The 16699-nt window shown below is 39.8% G+C and overlaps 1 protein-coding gene across 5 annotated transcripts in view; it reads right to left on the bottom strand.

The window, feature by feature from the left end:
* The window catches only part of PATJ (PATJ crumbs cell polarity complex component), a 417617-nt gene that overhangs the window by 36099 nt on the left and 364819 nt on the right, over nucleotides 1–16699 (bottom strand). For all 5 annotated transcript variants that reach the window (XM_049879429.1, XM_049879433.1, XM_049879432.1 and 2 more), the window contains exons 35-38: nucleotides 15828–15911; nucleotides 10731–10924; nucleotides 3040–3187; nucleotides 1721–1807 (exon numbers count right to left, since the gene is read on the bottom strand). In XM_049879429.1, the coding sequence (XP_049735386.1) occupies nucleotides 1721–1807; nucleotides 3040–3187; nucleotides 10731–10924; nucleotides 15828–15911 (513 nt within the window). The remainder of the gene's footprint in view (nucleotides 1–1720; nucleotides 1808–3039; nucleotides 3188–10730; nucleotides 10925–15827; nucleotides 15912–16699) is intronic.

Below are 16699 nucleotides of genomic sequence, written 5' to 3'. Positions count from 1 at the left end.
AGCTAGTCTGTGCTAGCATGGTGATTCTATCTGAACAACAGTTTTTTTCTTGACCGTTTTCTAACACCAATGAAGCAAAGGAGGCAGCCAATAGCATTCCGGAAGCACCCAGAGGTTAACCGTAAAATCAGAGCCATCTCTTTCTGTACAATGGCCTTGGGGCGGCTTTAATTCTAAGGCAGTCAGGGAGGGGACCAAAAGTTGTTTTTAACCTCAAAATGAAGTCCCAGTCTCAGGGGACATCTAGATCAACTGGCATAAAACACAGTTCATAAAGAAAAGGTTCTACATCCTACTTTGGTAAGTAGTGTCTGGGATCTTAAAAACTTGTGAGCGGCCATCTAAGATACAACTACCAGTTCCATCACATTTGGAGGAAAGGGGAAGGTAGTAAACGAAAGACACAAGGAAAATATTAGACCAAAGAACTAATGGACCACATAAACCACAGCCTCCACCCACCTGAGTCCAGAAGAACTAGATGGTGCCCAGCTACCACCACCAATCACTCTGACAGGGATCATAATAGAGTGTCCTGGACAGAGCAGGAGAAAAATGCAGAACAAATTTCAAATTCACAAAAAAAGACCAGACCTACTGGTCTGACAGAGACTGGAGGGATCCCCTAGACTATGGCCCCATGACACCCTGCTAAGTCAGAGCTGAAGCCACTCCTGAAGTCCACCTTTCAGCCAAAGATTAGGTAAGCCTATAAAACAAACAGTAACACACATGAGGAAAGTGCTCCTTCTTAGTTCAATGAAGCATACGAGACCAAATGGGCAACACCTGCCCAAAAGCAAAGAAGGAAAGGCAAGAGGGGACAGGAAAACCAGAAAAATGGAAATGGGGAACCTGAGGTAGAAAGGGAAAGGGGGAGAGTGCCCATACATTGTGGGGATTGCAACCAATGTCACAAAACAATTGGTGTATAAATTTTTGAGTGAAAAGCTAATTTGTGCTGTAAACATTCACCTCAAACAAAATTAAAAAAAAAAAATTATAAATCACATACACACAAAAACAAAGTCCCATCTGTAACCCAGAGAAGGGACTGACTAGGGGGTGACACGCAAGTTTCCATAGTTTCATTATGTACCAAATAGGACTAAACAATTAGCCCACCGTCTTCATTTTTGTCAGCTGTTACAATGAAAAAAATGCAGTGAAATAACTGTTATAAAAAATAAAGTGACACTTATGTCACTCTTGCAAATAAACATGTTTCCTATCCCACAAAATATCACCCACCAAGAGAGAAACCCAGAGGAGAAACCCCCACATTCTCTGCTCTCCTAGGAATATACTATTAATTGCCCTCAGCATGTATGAGTGGCTATTCACAAGTTAACTTTATAGCAATATTTAATTGAATGACTAGAACAATGTTGTGCTAATGAGGGTCAAATTGCCAACAGATGTTGCTTCTTCCTTTCTTTTTTAAATAAACACAGCTGTGTACACGCACACATAGGCAATACAGAACTAATGGTGGGAGAGAAAAGTGGTTCTCAGAAAACATTTGCAGGCCATAAAGGGGAGAAAAATCTGGGGCTCAATGAATTTCCACCCCACCTTTTGAATTTCATTTCAAACACATCAAAATACACTGAACTTGGTGTTGTGAACAAGCTATATATTGGATATTATTTCCAAACAAATCATTTATGAAGTGGGGAACTTTCTCCAAGTAAGGGCAGGAGAGTCAGTCATCACCAACCTGACTATTCTGTGATGTCTTCCTTGAGGAGGGCCAGGAACCAGCTCGAAGTCTCCCAATCTCTAGCTGTATGAGCCCCTGAGCACACTTGGTAAGATAAAAAAAGAACAGAAATTAAAAACAGTGGCTTTTACGTTCTGAAATACAGCCCAGCCTCTACTCATCTCTGCAGCCAAGAATTGTAAATGGGTGATGAAGGCCACAGGGAAAAAAGAACTTCAGTAATCAAATCAGACAAAGTAACAAAAATTTAAAAACACATCAGTATTCATCTCATAATTTCTTAACTTGCTGGTAGCATGGACCCAAAAGGACTGGATTCACCTTTTTCTCTTCCTCTGCATTCCTTTTGGTGAAAGTATGCATGAGCAGCAAAGTAATTAAGAAAAAGTGGTGAAAGGGAGAAGGGCAGAAAAATCTAACTTAGATAATCTAAAAATAGAAATATTCTCTTGAGTAACAACTGAAAGCTGACTATCAGAATTTTAAAGTAAACAAAATTCATTTGTCTTAGGAAAAAAAAAGCTTCCATTGCTATTTGTGAAACACAGAGCAAAACACAGTTAATGCTCTCAGCTGCTAATCAAAAGGTTGGAGGTTTGAGTCCACCCAGAGGTGCCTCAGAAGAAGATATCTTTAAAAATCAGCCATTGAAAACCAACCCTAAGGAGCAGTTCTACTCTGACACACATTGGGTTGCAATGACAGCTGGCTTTATAGTTGCATGGAAATTTACAGGAATTATTAACCGATTTCATCCGAGAAGTAGGGTCTATGTGGTAGAGACACTTGGAAGTGAATTTTGAACTTCAATGAAAGACACTTGGCTTATAGGAAAACCACTCAAGCACAGCTATGTGACCTTGGGCATGTCATTTCACCTTTTGAATTCATCTGTGAAATAGAGAAATTGCTCTAGAAAATCTTTAACATTCCTTTGACCAACAAAAACTGAGTTTTATGGATTTACAATAACATGCTCCATGACATAGACCTGGAGGAAGGAGGATGAATTCTGTGACTCTAGAAGACTCCACTCATCAAATGCATTTAAGAGGACAATTGTGGATTTTCAGAATTCTCACAAGCATGAAAAAATAGCTCTGAAATCCCAGTGCAGGGTTTCCTGCAATCTTGTTAGTCAATATAACATAGCTCTCATTTAAAGCTTTTCCTAACTAAAGTACTCAGAAATTAGACTTCTAGTAAAACCATGAGTCAGTATAAAATCCAACCCATTTTCTGATCACGCTAAGTCAGAACAGTTCCTACTGGACTTGAGTTGTGCCAGCGAGGCAGAAAACAGCTGAGGGACTCACCTTGAGGACAGTGGCCACGGTCTCCTGTGAGGCATTTCTCATGTCCTCTCCATTCACAGATAAGATCTGATCTCCCTGAATCAATCTCCCATCAAGGTCTGCAGCTCCACCTTTCACGATGTCAGAAATAAACACTCCACTTCCATTTCTGTTAATATCATAAAGCAGTAAGGTATTAGCACATCCTAATATGTCTTTATTAAATCTGAGATTACTGACATTCTATATGGATGTCCTAAATCCGAAAACTTGGAAGAAAAGGGCCTACAAGGACATATAATATAATAATATTCACTAACTTCCTAAATGATAAACTTCAGAGCATGCACTCATTAAATTATTTATGCCTATTTATGCTGCCTATAACTCTGGTGGCATAGTGGTTAAGTGCTACAGCTGCTAACCAAAGGGTCGGCAGTTCGAATCCGCCAGGCGCTCCTTGGAAACTCTATGGGGCAGTTCTACTCTGTCCTATAGGGTTGCTATGCGTCGGAATTGACTTGATGGCACTGGGTTTGGTTTTTGGTTTTTTTATGCTGCCTATTGCAATATTCATTTCCATTGGCCCAAACCTATAATTTCTGCAAAATGATAATTTTAGTGAAGTGAAACAGAAATATCCTTTCAAAGGTAGAGCTAAATACTCTTCAAATGCACAGGTTACTTCCCTAAAGAAGGAAAGCACAATCACTATGACTTGTCAGTCAGATTGTCGTACTGTAGTGGCTTGCGCGTTGCTGTGATGCTGGAGGGTATACCACTGGCATTTCAAATGCCAGCAGGGTCACCCATGGTGGAGAGGTTTCAGTGGAGCTTCCAGATTAAGACAGACTCGGAAGAAAGAACTGGTGATCCATTCTGAAAAAAACTGGCCAGTGAAAACCTTAGGAAGAGCAGTGGAGCACTGTCTGCTATAGTGCCAGAAGATGAGTCTCTCAGGTTGACACATACTCAACATACAACTGGCAAAGAGCTACCTCCTCAGAGTGGAGTTGGCCTTAATGACGTGGATGGAGTCAAGCTTTTGGGACCTTCATTTACTGATCTGGCACAATTCAAAATAACAAGAAGCATCCATTAGAAACTGGAACATAGAATGTACAAAGTATGAATCTAGGAAAATTGGAAGTTGTCAATAATAAAAATGAATGCTTGAATATCAATATCAAAGGAGTTAGTGCACTGAAATGGACTAGTATTGGCCATTTTGAATCTGATGATCCTATGGTCTACCATGCTGAGAATGACAAATGGAAGAGGAACAGCACGGTACTCATTGTTAAAAAGAACGTTTCAAGATCTATCCTGAAGTACAATGCTGTCAGTGATAGAATAATATCCACACTCCTGCAAGGAAGGACAGTTAATATGACTATTATTGAAATTTGAGCATAAACCGCTAATGCCAAAGGTGAACAAATTGAAGATTTTTATCAACTTCTGTGGTCTGAAATGGACTAAACATGCAAGAAAGGTGCATTGATAACTACTGGTGATTGGAATGCAAAAGTTGGAAACAAAAAAAGAAGGATCAGTAGTTGTAAAACATGACCTTGGGGATAGAAACAATGTTGGAAATCTCATGATAGAAGTTTGCAAGACCAATGACCTATTCATTGGAAATACCTTTTTTCAACAATATAAACAGTGGTATACACGTGGATCTCACCAGATGAAATCAAACTGACTACTTATGTGGAAAGGGATGATGGAGAAGCTCAGTATCATTAGTCAGAACAAGGCCAGGGGCCAACTGCAGAACAGGCCACCAATTGCTCATACGCAAGTTCAAGTTGAAGCCGAAGAAACTTAAAATGAGTCCATCGAGAACCAAAGTACAACCTTGAGTATATTCCACCTAAATTTAGACAGCATCTCAAAAACAGATTTGATGAACTGAATACTGTCTTAGTTATCTAGGGCTGCTTTAACAGAAATACCACAAGTGGATGGCTTTAACAAAGAGAAATTTATTTCCTCACAGTAAAGTAGGCTAAAAGTCCAAACTCAGGGTGTCAGCTTCAGGGGAAGGCTTTCTCTCTCTGTTGGCTCTGGAGGAAGTCCCTCTCATTAATCTTCTAGACTAGGAGCTTCTCTGCCCAGGAACCCCAGGGTCCAAAGGACACGCTCTACTTTCTTGGTGGTATGAGGTCCCCTGCCTCTCTGCGTACTTCTCTCTCCTATATTCCAAAAGAAACCAGCTCAAGACACAAACCAATCCTGTAGATTGAGTCCTACATCATCAACACAACTGCCGCCCATCCCCCCACACTAACATCATAGAGGCAGGATTTGCAACACATAGGAAAATCACATCAGATGACGAAATGGTGGACAATCACACACTACCGAGAATTATGGCCCAGCCAAACGGATACACACATTTTTGAGGGACACAATTCAATACATGAAAAATACCAATGACTGAAGACCAGACGAGTTGTGGAATGACATCAAGCACATCACACATGAAGGATGCAAAAGGTCATTAAAAAGAAAGAAAAGACCAAAATGGATGTCAGAAGAGGCCCTGAAACTTGCTTTTGAACGTCGAGTAGCTAAAGCGAAAGGAAGAAATGATGACGTAAAAGAGCTGAACAGAAGATTTGAAAGGGTGGCTCAAGAAGGCAAAGTATTATAATGAAATGTGCAAAAAGACCTGGAGTTAGAAAACCAACAGGGAAGAACAAGCTCGGCCTTCTCAAGCTGAAAGAACTGAAGAAAAAAATTCGAGCCTCAAGTTGCAATACTGAAGGATTCTATGGGCAAAATATTGAATGGCACAAGAAACACCAAAAGAAGATGGAAGGAATACAGAGTTACTCTACCGAAAAGAATTGGTCAAGATTCAACCAATTCAGGAGGCAACATATGATCAAGAACTGATAGCACTGAAGGAAGAAGTCCAAGCTGCACTGAAGCTATTGGTGAAAAACAAGGTTCCAGGAATTGACAGAATACCAGTTGAGATGTTTCAACAAACAGATGCAGTCCTGGAAGTGTTCTATGCCAAGAAATTTAGAAGGCAGCTACCCGGCCAACCGGATGGAAGAGATCCATACTTATGCCTATTCCAAAGAAAGGTGATCCAATGGAATGTAGAAATTATTGGACAATATCATTAGCATCACATGCAAGTAAAATTTTGCTGAAGATCATTCAAAAGCAGCTGCAGCAGTATATCGACAGAGAACTGCTAAAAATTCAGGGCTGATTCAGAAGAGGATATAGGATGCGGGATATCATTACTGATGTCAGATGGATCCTGGCTGAAAGCAGAGAATACCAGAAACGTGTTTACCTGTGTTTTATTGACTATGCAAAGGCATTCAACTGTGTGGATCATAACAAATTACGGATAACAATGTGAAGAATGGGAATTACAGAACACTTAATTGTGCTCATGTGGAACCTGTACACAGTGCAAGAGGCAGTTGTTCAAACAGTGGTATAAAATGAGGAAAGGTGTTCATCAGGGTTGTATCATTTCACTATACTTATTCAATCTGTATGCTGAGTGAATAATCTGAGAAGTTGGACTATATGAAGAATGTGGCATTAAGATTTGAGAAAGACTCATTAACAATCTGTGACATGCAGATGACACAATATTGCTTGTGGAAAGTAAAGAGGACTTGAAGCAGTTACTGATGAAGACCAAAGACTACAGCCTTCAGTATGGATTACACCTCAACATAAAGAAAACACAAATCCTCACAACTGGACCAATAAGCAACATCATGATAAATGGAGAAAATATCAAAGTTGTCAAGGATTTCATTTTACTTGGATCTACAATCAATGCCCATGGAAGCAGCAGTCAAGAAATCAAATCATGACCACAACTACCACAGCCTCCACCAGACTGAGTCCAGCACAACTAGGTAGTACCCGGCTATCACCACCAAGAGCTCTGACAGGGATCACAATTGAGGGTCCTGGACAGAGCTGGAGAGAAATGTAGAACAAAAATCTAATTCACAAAAAAAGACCAGACTTACTGGTCTGACAGAGACTGGAGAAACCCCGAGAGTATGACCCCGGATACACTTTTAATTTAGTACTGAAGTTACTCCTGATGTTTACCCTTCAGCCAAAGATTGGTGGTGTTGCTAGGTGCCATCGAGTTGGTTCCAACTCATAGTGACCCTATGCACAACAAAACGAAACACTGTCTGGTTCTGCGCCATTGTCACAACTGTTGTTATGCATGAACCCATTTCTGCAGCCACTCTGTGGGTTCATCTCAATGAGGGTCTTCCTCTTTTTGGTTGGTCCTCTTCTTTACCAAGCATGATATTCTTCCCCAGGGAGTGATCACTCCTGATAATATGTCCAAAGTATGTGAGATGTAGTCTTGCTGTCCTTGCTTCCAAGAAGCATTCAGGTTGTACTTCTTCCAAGACAGATTTGTTTGTCCTTTTGGCAGTCTGTGGTATATTCAATATTCTTTGCCAATGCCACAGTTCAAAAGCATCAATTCTTTTTTCGTCTCCCCTATTCACCATCCAGCTTTCGTACACACATGAGGCGATTGAAAACGCCCCGGCTTGGGTCAGGTGCACCTTAGTCCTATAGGTGACATCCTTGCTTTGCAACACTTTAAAGAAATCTTTTGCAGTCAATTTGTCCAATGCAATGTGTCTTTTGATTTCTTGACTGCTGCTTCCACGGGTGTTGATTGTGGATCCAAGTAAAATAAAATTCTTGACAACCTTAATCTCTTCTCTGTTTATCGTAGGGTTGTTTATTGGTCGAGTTGTGAGGGTTTCTGTTTTCTGTATGTTGAGATGTAATCCATACTGAAGGCTGTGGTCTTTTGTCTTCATCAGCAATTACTTTTAGTCTTGTTCACTTTCAGCATCATGGAGATTGTTAATGAGTCTTCCTCTAATCCTGATGCCTCGTTCTTCATATGGTCCAGCTTCTCAGATTATTTGCTCAACATACAGATTGAATAGGTATGGTGAAAGAATACAACCCTGACGCACACCTTTCCTGACTTTAAACCATGCAGTATCCCCTTGTTCTGTTTGAACAACTGCCTCTTGATCCATGTACAGATTCATCATGAGCACAATAATGTGTCCCAGCATTCTCATTCTCTGCAATATTATCCATAATTTGTTATGATCCACATAGTTGAATGCCTTTGCATAGTCAATAAAACACAGGTAAACATCCTTCTGATATTCTCTGCTTTCAGCCAGGATCCATCTGACATCAGCAATGATATCCCTGGTTCCATGTCCTCTTCTAAATCCAGTTGGAATTTCTGAGTTCCCTGTCGATAATACTGCTGCAGCTGCTTTTGAATGATCTTCAGCAAAATTTTGCTTGCATATGATATTGTTGGATAATTTCCGCACTCAATTGGATCATATTTCTTGGGAATAGGCATAAAGATGGATCTCTTCCAGTGGATTGGCCAGGTAGCTGTCTTCCAAATTTCTAAGCATAGACAAATGAGCACTTCCAGTGCTGCATCCGTTTGCTGAAACATCTGAATTGGTATTCCATCAATTCCCAGAGCCTTGTTTTTCAACAATGCCTTCAGTGCAGCTTGGACTTCTTCCATCAGTACCATAGGTTGCTGATCATATGTCACCTCCTGAAATGGTTGAACGTAGACCAATTCTTTTTGGTTTAGTGACTTTTTTGGCCAAAGATTAGACAGGCCCATAAAACAAATAGTAATACATGTAGCTCAACCACATATATGAGACTAAATGGGCACGCCAGCCCAAAGGCAAGGGTGAGAAGGCAAGACAGAACAGGAAAGCTGGTTTCAAATTCAAGTGGTTAAAAAGGATATACCTTGAAAACTTTACATCTCACCTCTGTTCCCGGTCCCCAGGTTCCCTTTTTGTAGGCAACCAATGTTACTCATTTCTTGGGTATCTCCAAGGGACATTCTGAGTACACGTAAGCAAATTCATATGTGTATAATACATACGTGTGAGAGAATGAACAAATAAACATACACACACACACATACTTTTCTCTCCAGTTTTAAGTTTGCTTTTTTCATTTACTATAGCTTTTTTTTTTTTTGATCCTTATCAGTACTTGGAGCTCCCGTTTTGTTTTTTATGGCTACATCATAGTCTACAGATGTTTCAAAATTTCATTTAACAGCATTCTATTGATGGACTGTAAGTTATTTCCATTCTTTAGTTATTGCAAACAATGTGCAATAAATGATATCTGCAAGTATTCTGAGTCATGGAATTGCTGGTCAAAGAGAACTGTAAATTTTGAGAGCTGTACATCTGAACCTTTACAATGGAAATTTCTGTGCTACAGAATGTATGTGTTCCTTGCAAACTCTACCTGAAATACGGGTGCTGTATGAGAGTGTTTCATCAATCCACTAAGAGACAATAAAGCCCAAAACCACCACTCTAAATTGGAATCTCTCCAGGCATACGTATGTGTCACAAGAAGAAAACAACTTCAGGATAGGCTCTGTCAATTGCTCTACACCCAGATGTGGGATGATTTTGTTTAGAAATGTAAGAGCCTCAGTTTATTTGTTTTGCAATGCATTTTCAGAGCGATGGTTTTACAGTGACGAAGTAAAACATGATAATGACAGCACAGTTCTTGGCACCAAACCAGTGCTCAAAAATGGTAGCTAATATGTTTTTTGTTTTAATAACAGCTTGGACTGCTGGAAAAAAGCATTAGGCTAGACATCGGAGGTCTATGAGAGCACGTGAGATAATATATGTAAGACCAATTTGAATGCATCGTAGATGGTAATATTAGAGTGTCACCTGGGAATTTAGCAGCCTTGCTGGAATTAATACACACTAGATGTCTATTTTAGATGTCTAAAAGTCAGTAAACCATGGAAGCTAGAATTACACTTTTAGGATATTACTTACCTCTCCAATAAACTGCAAGAGAGAACCTGCTAATAGTATCCTGGAACAATTACCGTAATTCATATCACATGGGTAAGCAGCATATCTTTCAACAGAGCAGCCTAGCCGCTAGGATTTACCCTCATTTATTGTGCAAACTATTCATTTTTTGGACATCTTTCTTAATAGAAAACTACTGTCAAGAAGAATTTATGTTTGCCTCTCAACTAAATCTACTTAACCAGTTTTAACATAGTATGAAATTAACATTCTCTGTTCAGTGGCAGAGCAAACTGAAGATTGTATATAACCCACTGCCGATGAGTTGATTCCGACTCATAGTGACCCCAGAGGACAGAGTAGAACTGCCCCATAGAGCTTCTAAGGAGCGCCAGTTGGATTCAAACTGCTGACCTTTTGGTTAGCTGCTGTAGCACTTAACCACTACGCCACCAGGGTTTCTAGCTTGTATATATCTACCTCTTTTCTTTTGGTTTTCTTGGTATTAGCTGTTTCTTGGGGATGGCAATGTTAACTAAAGCCTGGCAAGCCTTAGGTTGAGGTGATCCCAGGTTGAAAGAATCCTGGTGACTCTGTCTAAACCATCTGAGTGGATTGGGCTTGGTGTTCTATCTTGATGTGACTTATTTTTTTTGGTAAGACCTTGCTCAGAAATATGACCTATGTTGTTCAAACACTAGTAAATATTAGGATTTTAGAAATCATATCATTAGTTTATGTTAGGCTTTACCTTTCAGTGTTTATCAGCACTAGTCCCTAGGACTCTGAAAAAAAAGCCAATCCTGACTTGCATTTCTTTACCGTTTCCCAACGATGCTCAGGCCCAGTCCTCGGCCGGCCTTCTTCTGCAGATCCACAGGAAAAGTGTCCAAGTTTTCCTCATCCCTGTAGTGCGCCTCGTCTCTATACACCACTAGCTGCACCTTCTGGGGGGTCTGCCTCAGGGCCGTGATGGCATCCTCATGGCTGGCGCTCCTCAGGTCAACCCCATTAACCTGCAACGACAGCATCGGTGATGGGCTGCTGAGAGCAGAGGCCCTTTGTCTGCACCATCCCTCTGCTGGAGCTCCTTGACCCAACCAGTGAAAAACCTAGAAATTTCCAGCCACTCCCAAAACACACAGGTGGTGACAACTAGCAATAGTAAACCAAACCAAACCCATCACCGAGTTGATTCTGACTCACAGTGACCATATAGGACAGAGTAGAACTGCCCCGCAGAGTTTCCAAGGAGTGCCTAGTGGATTTGAACCGCCGACCTTTTGGTTAGCCGCTGTGGTTTCCATGCCACCAGGGTTTCCACTAGCAGTACTAGCTACTTTAAATATAAAGGAGGTGATCCTTACACTGCCCCCACCTCCACCCCAAATAAGCATAGAGGGTGGGTTAGTACACATGATAATACAATCTTATGGTTCTGTGACCTTTTACTGGGGAATCCACATTGGAGAGGGAGCTGGGGCAATAAATCCTAGCAGCTTTAGATTCCATTTGCTTGCTAGATTTGACATCCTCATTCTTAATTGCTAATATCACAATTACTTCATAATGGGCCCAGAAGGAAGTGAGGGACAGGTATTTCCAATACCGTCAGAGATCCCCTGAAGTTCTCACATTTGAATCTGGATCCATGCAAGCACACAGCACTACATACCAGAAGGCATACTGCGCTGGCTTAAAGCCAAGGCTCTGCTTTTTGCAAGTCACTTGAGTTTGGGTAAGTCATGCAATCTCTCTGAGACTCTGTTTCCTTTTCTGTTAAATCGATACCACAGCCAACTTACTGATTTTATACTTAAATATTTACGTAGTACCTGTATGCCAGCCCTTTATGAAATATTTACTGTACTCATTTAACCTTTATACTAACTTTCTGAAATACATAGATACTGTTAATTCTAACCATTTTACAGGTGAGAAAACCGAGGCATGGAGAGGTTAAATGACTTGACTAAGGTTATATAGCTGGTGGAGGAGCCAAGATTGGAACCCAGACAATCTGGTTCCACCCTTAGTCCCTATATTATGCTGCCTCATAACTTACCCTTGGAACGGGCTATTGGACCCCACTGCCCCAAGGAAAGTCACATCCCGATGTTGGTTAGTGAATTAGAATCAAGGGGGAAATTGAGGAGCAGTGCAGCCCAGGACTCAGAGGAAAGGGAGTAACTGGGTAATGAAATCCTCAAGGTCGCAGCTGTGAAAAAAGCCAAACAAAGAAAAAGGCGGGTCCAGGCCACAGACAGGTGGATAAGGAGTGGAAGAGTTTCTTCAATATGTTCCTTCTATTCCTTGGCCTGGTCCTGCTCTGAGCGTGTCCAGCCCATCCCTGAACCTCCTTTCCTTCATCTGTGCAATGGAGGACTGATCTAAGGCTTTTTCCAATTCTAGCATTCTAAAGACTACAGACGGTTACAGAGAGGGGAGAAAAGAAGGGGACTTTTGAGATGCTTTTTAAAGCTAATTCTATAGGCCAAGAAAATGTTCAAGCGTCCAATTTTCAAGCTGCTTTTTCTTTTCTGGTGGGCTTGTGTACTCAGGTTAATTACACCCAGAGTAACAGTGGTTAGTTAAGGGCATGGGTTTTGGATATAGATGGACTTCAGTTCTAGTGCAGATTCCAACTTACTGGCGCTATGTGAAACCTTGGGTAAATTACTTAAGCTAAGCTTCAGTCGTGTCATCTACAAATGGCTGATACTAATAGTAATTATCAGTAACAACACCTACTTAGTGTTGTGAGGATTAAATGAAATAAATCCTCTAAAACATTCAGCACAGGGCTTGGCACACAGTTAAGCTTAATACAAGTTAGAAGTTGATATTTGACAAGGAAGTGAACGAACTGCAGCCAGGCTGCTTTCTCTCTGCATGGGTACCAAAAAAAAAAAAAAAAAAACCCAAACCCACTGCCATTTAGTCGATTCCGACTCACAGCAACCCTATAGGACAGAGTAGCACTGCCCCATGGAGTTTCCAATGAGCGCCTGGCGGATTCAAACTGCCAACCTTTTGGTCAGCAGCCATAGCACTTAACCACTATGCCACCAGGGTTTCCCTCTGCATGGGTACCCAACCCACTGCCGTGGAGTCGATGTACTGTTAATATAGATCAGTGAATAGGTTCTCATTATTAGTGAGGTAAACTCACAAAGAGGAAAACAGTATCTCTAGAAAATGTGGTCTGAGCTGATTAGTTCACTATATTTCAATAGATGGCACACAAGACCACTCACTCCACTCAAAGACAAGTTACCACCAACAGTTACCTCTGTAGATTGAAGGTGAAGTTCCTAAGCCTCTAAATACCTTTTAAAAACACCCTAACAATTACATTTTTAATTAAAAGCGTTGTCATTAAACTGTGACATTACAAAAGCAATTTCTACTGAATTCCAGCATCAAGGTGTCTGCTCTAATCAAAGTGACCTGTTCCAAGTTCACAGTTTCCATTTGCTCCTCTACTTAGCAGAGACACCATTAAATGTTTCAGCGATGGTGGAGAAGTAACACTGTGCGGCTTGAATACTGCGGAGTGATGGATTATCTTAAGTGCCTTTCAGAAGCACTAGATGATTATTCAGACCACTGATTACAGAGGAGTAGGGGAGGTAATAGCAGAGCTATGGGTGTAGAGGTGTATGAAGAAGTGGGTGAACCACTGTTTTAGAAGGAAAAGATAATCAAGTTAGGGCAGTAATTCTTGGTTATTTCATTCCACAGGGAAAATTAAGCACTAACCCTCTACTTGTTCTGCTCCCACTTGTGTCAAAATAGAGATGGAAAATGGAAGTATGGGTAGGGTAAGAGGAGGAACCAACACTAACGGGAAAATCAGAAAGAAGACGTATCCCATGCTAATCACAGAATCATAACTTTCCAAGTTAAAAAATTGTTTGACTATACTTTTTAAAGCAAAATCTGGCTAATTTTAACACGAGCATGGTATAAAACCGTGGAAAATCAGCTTGCAGAATGCAGGGGAGCCTCAAGAGAGGAAACGCCATTATTGGAAAAGATGTAGGGTTGCCTTGTTTCCAGGTGTTTAAATGTCCTGTTAAAGCTGGCCTGCTTTCCTCTAAGGGCAACCTCAGGCCACACACTGATGAAGCATCTGTACACATTGGCTGCAACTAGAACAGGTCCAAATGTGGGGTCTAAAGCTGCTTAGAAAGGCATTGTGCTACCTGACCGAACCTGGAGCTGTATCTCTTACCTACACACACTACACACTCTCACAGACTAAATCCTATCCTGGTCATCTTAAATGAGAAATGTGGACCATCTACCCAGATTGGGTAATCTAATTCTGGACATGGTTTACTTGGCCTTTCAACTTGAAACAAACTTGCTTTCTTCATGCTAACCTACTGAGCGTTCACTTGTACATCAATGTACTTTATGGAAGAGAGTAGCTATAGCTGAGGGTCTGTAATATAAATGGATTTAGTTTTTCTTGCTTTTTAAAAATATTTATTGAGGTATAAGTGATAAAAATAAACTGTGCAGAGTTAAAGTGTACAATTTGATAGGTTTTGAAATACATGAATTACCTCTGTGAAACCAACACCATAACCAAGACAATGAACATATTAGATTTAGGTTTAAGTGACCATATAGAATAATTGTGGACTTACAATTCATGAATGTATCAAGGCATATATGCTTCTGTACTCTTTGATAATTTAATCTATTTCATCTTATAAAGCCAATTATGATAGTACCTTTTGATTAGAAAACCCTAGGGAAAGAAAAAGAAAAAAAAAACCCAAAATTCCTAATCACTAAAAAACAGTGTTGTAAGGTAAAACAGTCCTGCCAGTTCCCAAGGGGACCTCACTTATTTTCCTAACCTCATACACTTGTACCTTAATGAATGTGCTGGGAATTTGTCCTAAGCCAATGATGAAGCATAGTAGAGACCAGCAGGAGAAACTCTATAATTTGCCCCCAGTTTAATTTGCAGTTGGCCTGACCTCTCCTTTAACCCCTTCTTGTCTGTATTTTCTGTCATTAATTATATCTCTGGTTTCATCTTGGGAGGCAGAAATGAACAACCAAAGGGAAAAATAAAATTCTATGATGTCATTCCTAATGTGCTACATTAAAGCTGCAAAGTAAAACACACATGCCCACCATAAAATGTAACTCTTCAATTAAATTCACCCAATGAAAGAAACAAATGTTGCCTAAAGGTTTCGCACCACAGAAAAAAGCTCTTTAGTTCCACCTACCAGAACGTCTGGCGTCGGCTTTCTGTTCATCCGTTCCCTAGCTCAGACACTGCATGCCTTCGCACTTTTTAAAAGGCTTTAACGCCTTTGCTAAATGACAGTCAATTTCAAAGAGTCAAGTTAGAGCATTTAATTTTTTAATAAGTACCATATACCACCTAAAGGGAGAAGGTTCTACATCTTCATCAACTTGAAAACATAGGTGGCAAGGTACGGGCCTCCACTTGATGTAAAGATTTATTAGGATTAAGAAAACAATTCTTGAAACTTCAATAACATCTTTAAATATCAGGCGTCTGTGTTTATGCGTGTACATATATGTGTGTGTTTTTAGGAGGGAATTTAGGAAGGCATAATGGAGATGTGAAAAAATTAAACTGCAATATCTTATCGTCTCATTTGATATTTAAATTATAGAACCATAAATTGTAATTTTTCTTTCAATTAAAAAATTTTTTCACAAACAGATTGAGAGTGATAACTTGCCATGATCCTAAGGACTTGTTCAACATATGCTAAAAGAAGAATAAGGACCACATTTTATAAAATGGGAGAGAAATAAGTCAGAATGTAGTTGAGTAAAAGACAGTTAATAAACTTTGTGGCTTAAGGTTAGCTAAGGAAACATATTTACTTTCATAAAATAAAATTTAAAATCATATACCTCTAATATCTGGTCACCAGCCCAAAGTCTTCCATCTCTGGCTGCTGCTCCTTCTTCATAGACTTCATGTATAACTATAGCATCCTACAAAAAACAAATTCTTATTAATCTTCAACCACAGATATTTCCTTGAACAAATGACCAAACCATAGGCAGCAACCAATAATTTGCAATTTGCTAATATTATTATATTGTATCTGACATGAAGATAAATAAGATACATAAAAAAAAAATTATATTGTATCTGACATGAAGATAAATAATATACATAGCTACAATATATTCAGAGCTATGATTAATCTTCTCTGACTTTATTATTTCATTCCTTCAGAACTGGCTTTGCCTAATATTTCACGTTAAACTTCCATGTGTTTTACAATTAACCCTGTACATTGCTGCTGTGAATGAACTTGAAGTGAACTATGTGTCATTCTTATTTACATTTTATGGTATATTTTGAAACATGGTTTCAGGTATTTATTGGTATTTAAGGATTTGGCATAGATGTGTGGCCTGATGAAGGGGGTTTTGGCAGGCCTCACTACTTGGGCAATGAAAAAAAAGAACTTAGTAGAATCAACTAGCCCTGGAGGACAGAACACGGCATAGAAAAAAGAGCATTCATGAATTTAAGCATAATACAGCCATGTGTTCGAATCCTGATTCTGCCGTTGTGTAACCTTAGGAAAATGAATTCCTTTGAACTCAGCATTCTGAGCCATAAAATTAAGGTAACAATATATAACATAGGTAAGCTTTGTTTGAGGCAAGTGTTTCATGGCTAATGAATTAAAAATAAATAAATGAATAACTGGTATCTCTTCAAATTAACGACCTTAAAAATTTTTATAATCATGAAAAATAGCATGAAC

Source organism: Elephas maximus, chromosome 3 (assembly GCF_024166365.1).
Source record: "Elephas maximus indicus isolate mEleMax1 chromosome 3, mEleMax1 primary haplotype, whole genome shotgun sequence".
Taxonomy (NCBI): domain Eukaryota; kingdom Metazoa; phylum Chordata; class Mammalia; order Proboscidea; family Elephantidae; genus Elephas; species Elephas maximus.
This window is presented reverse-complemented; position numbering and strand designations above follow the sequence as displayed.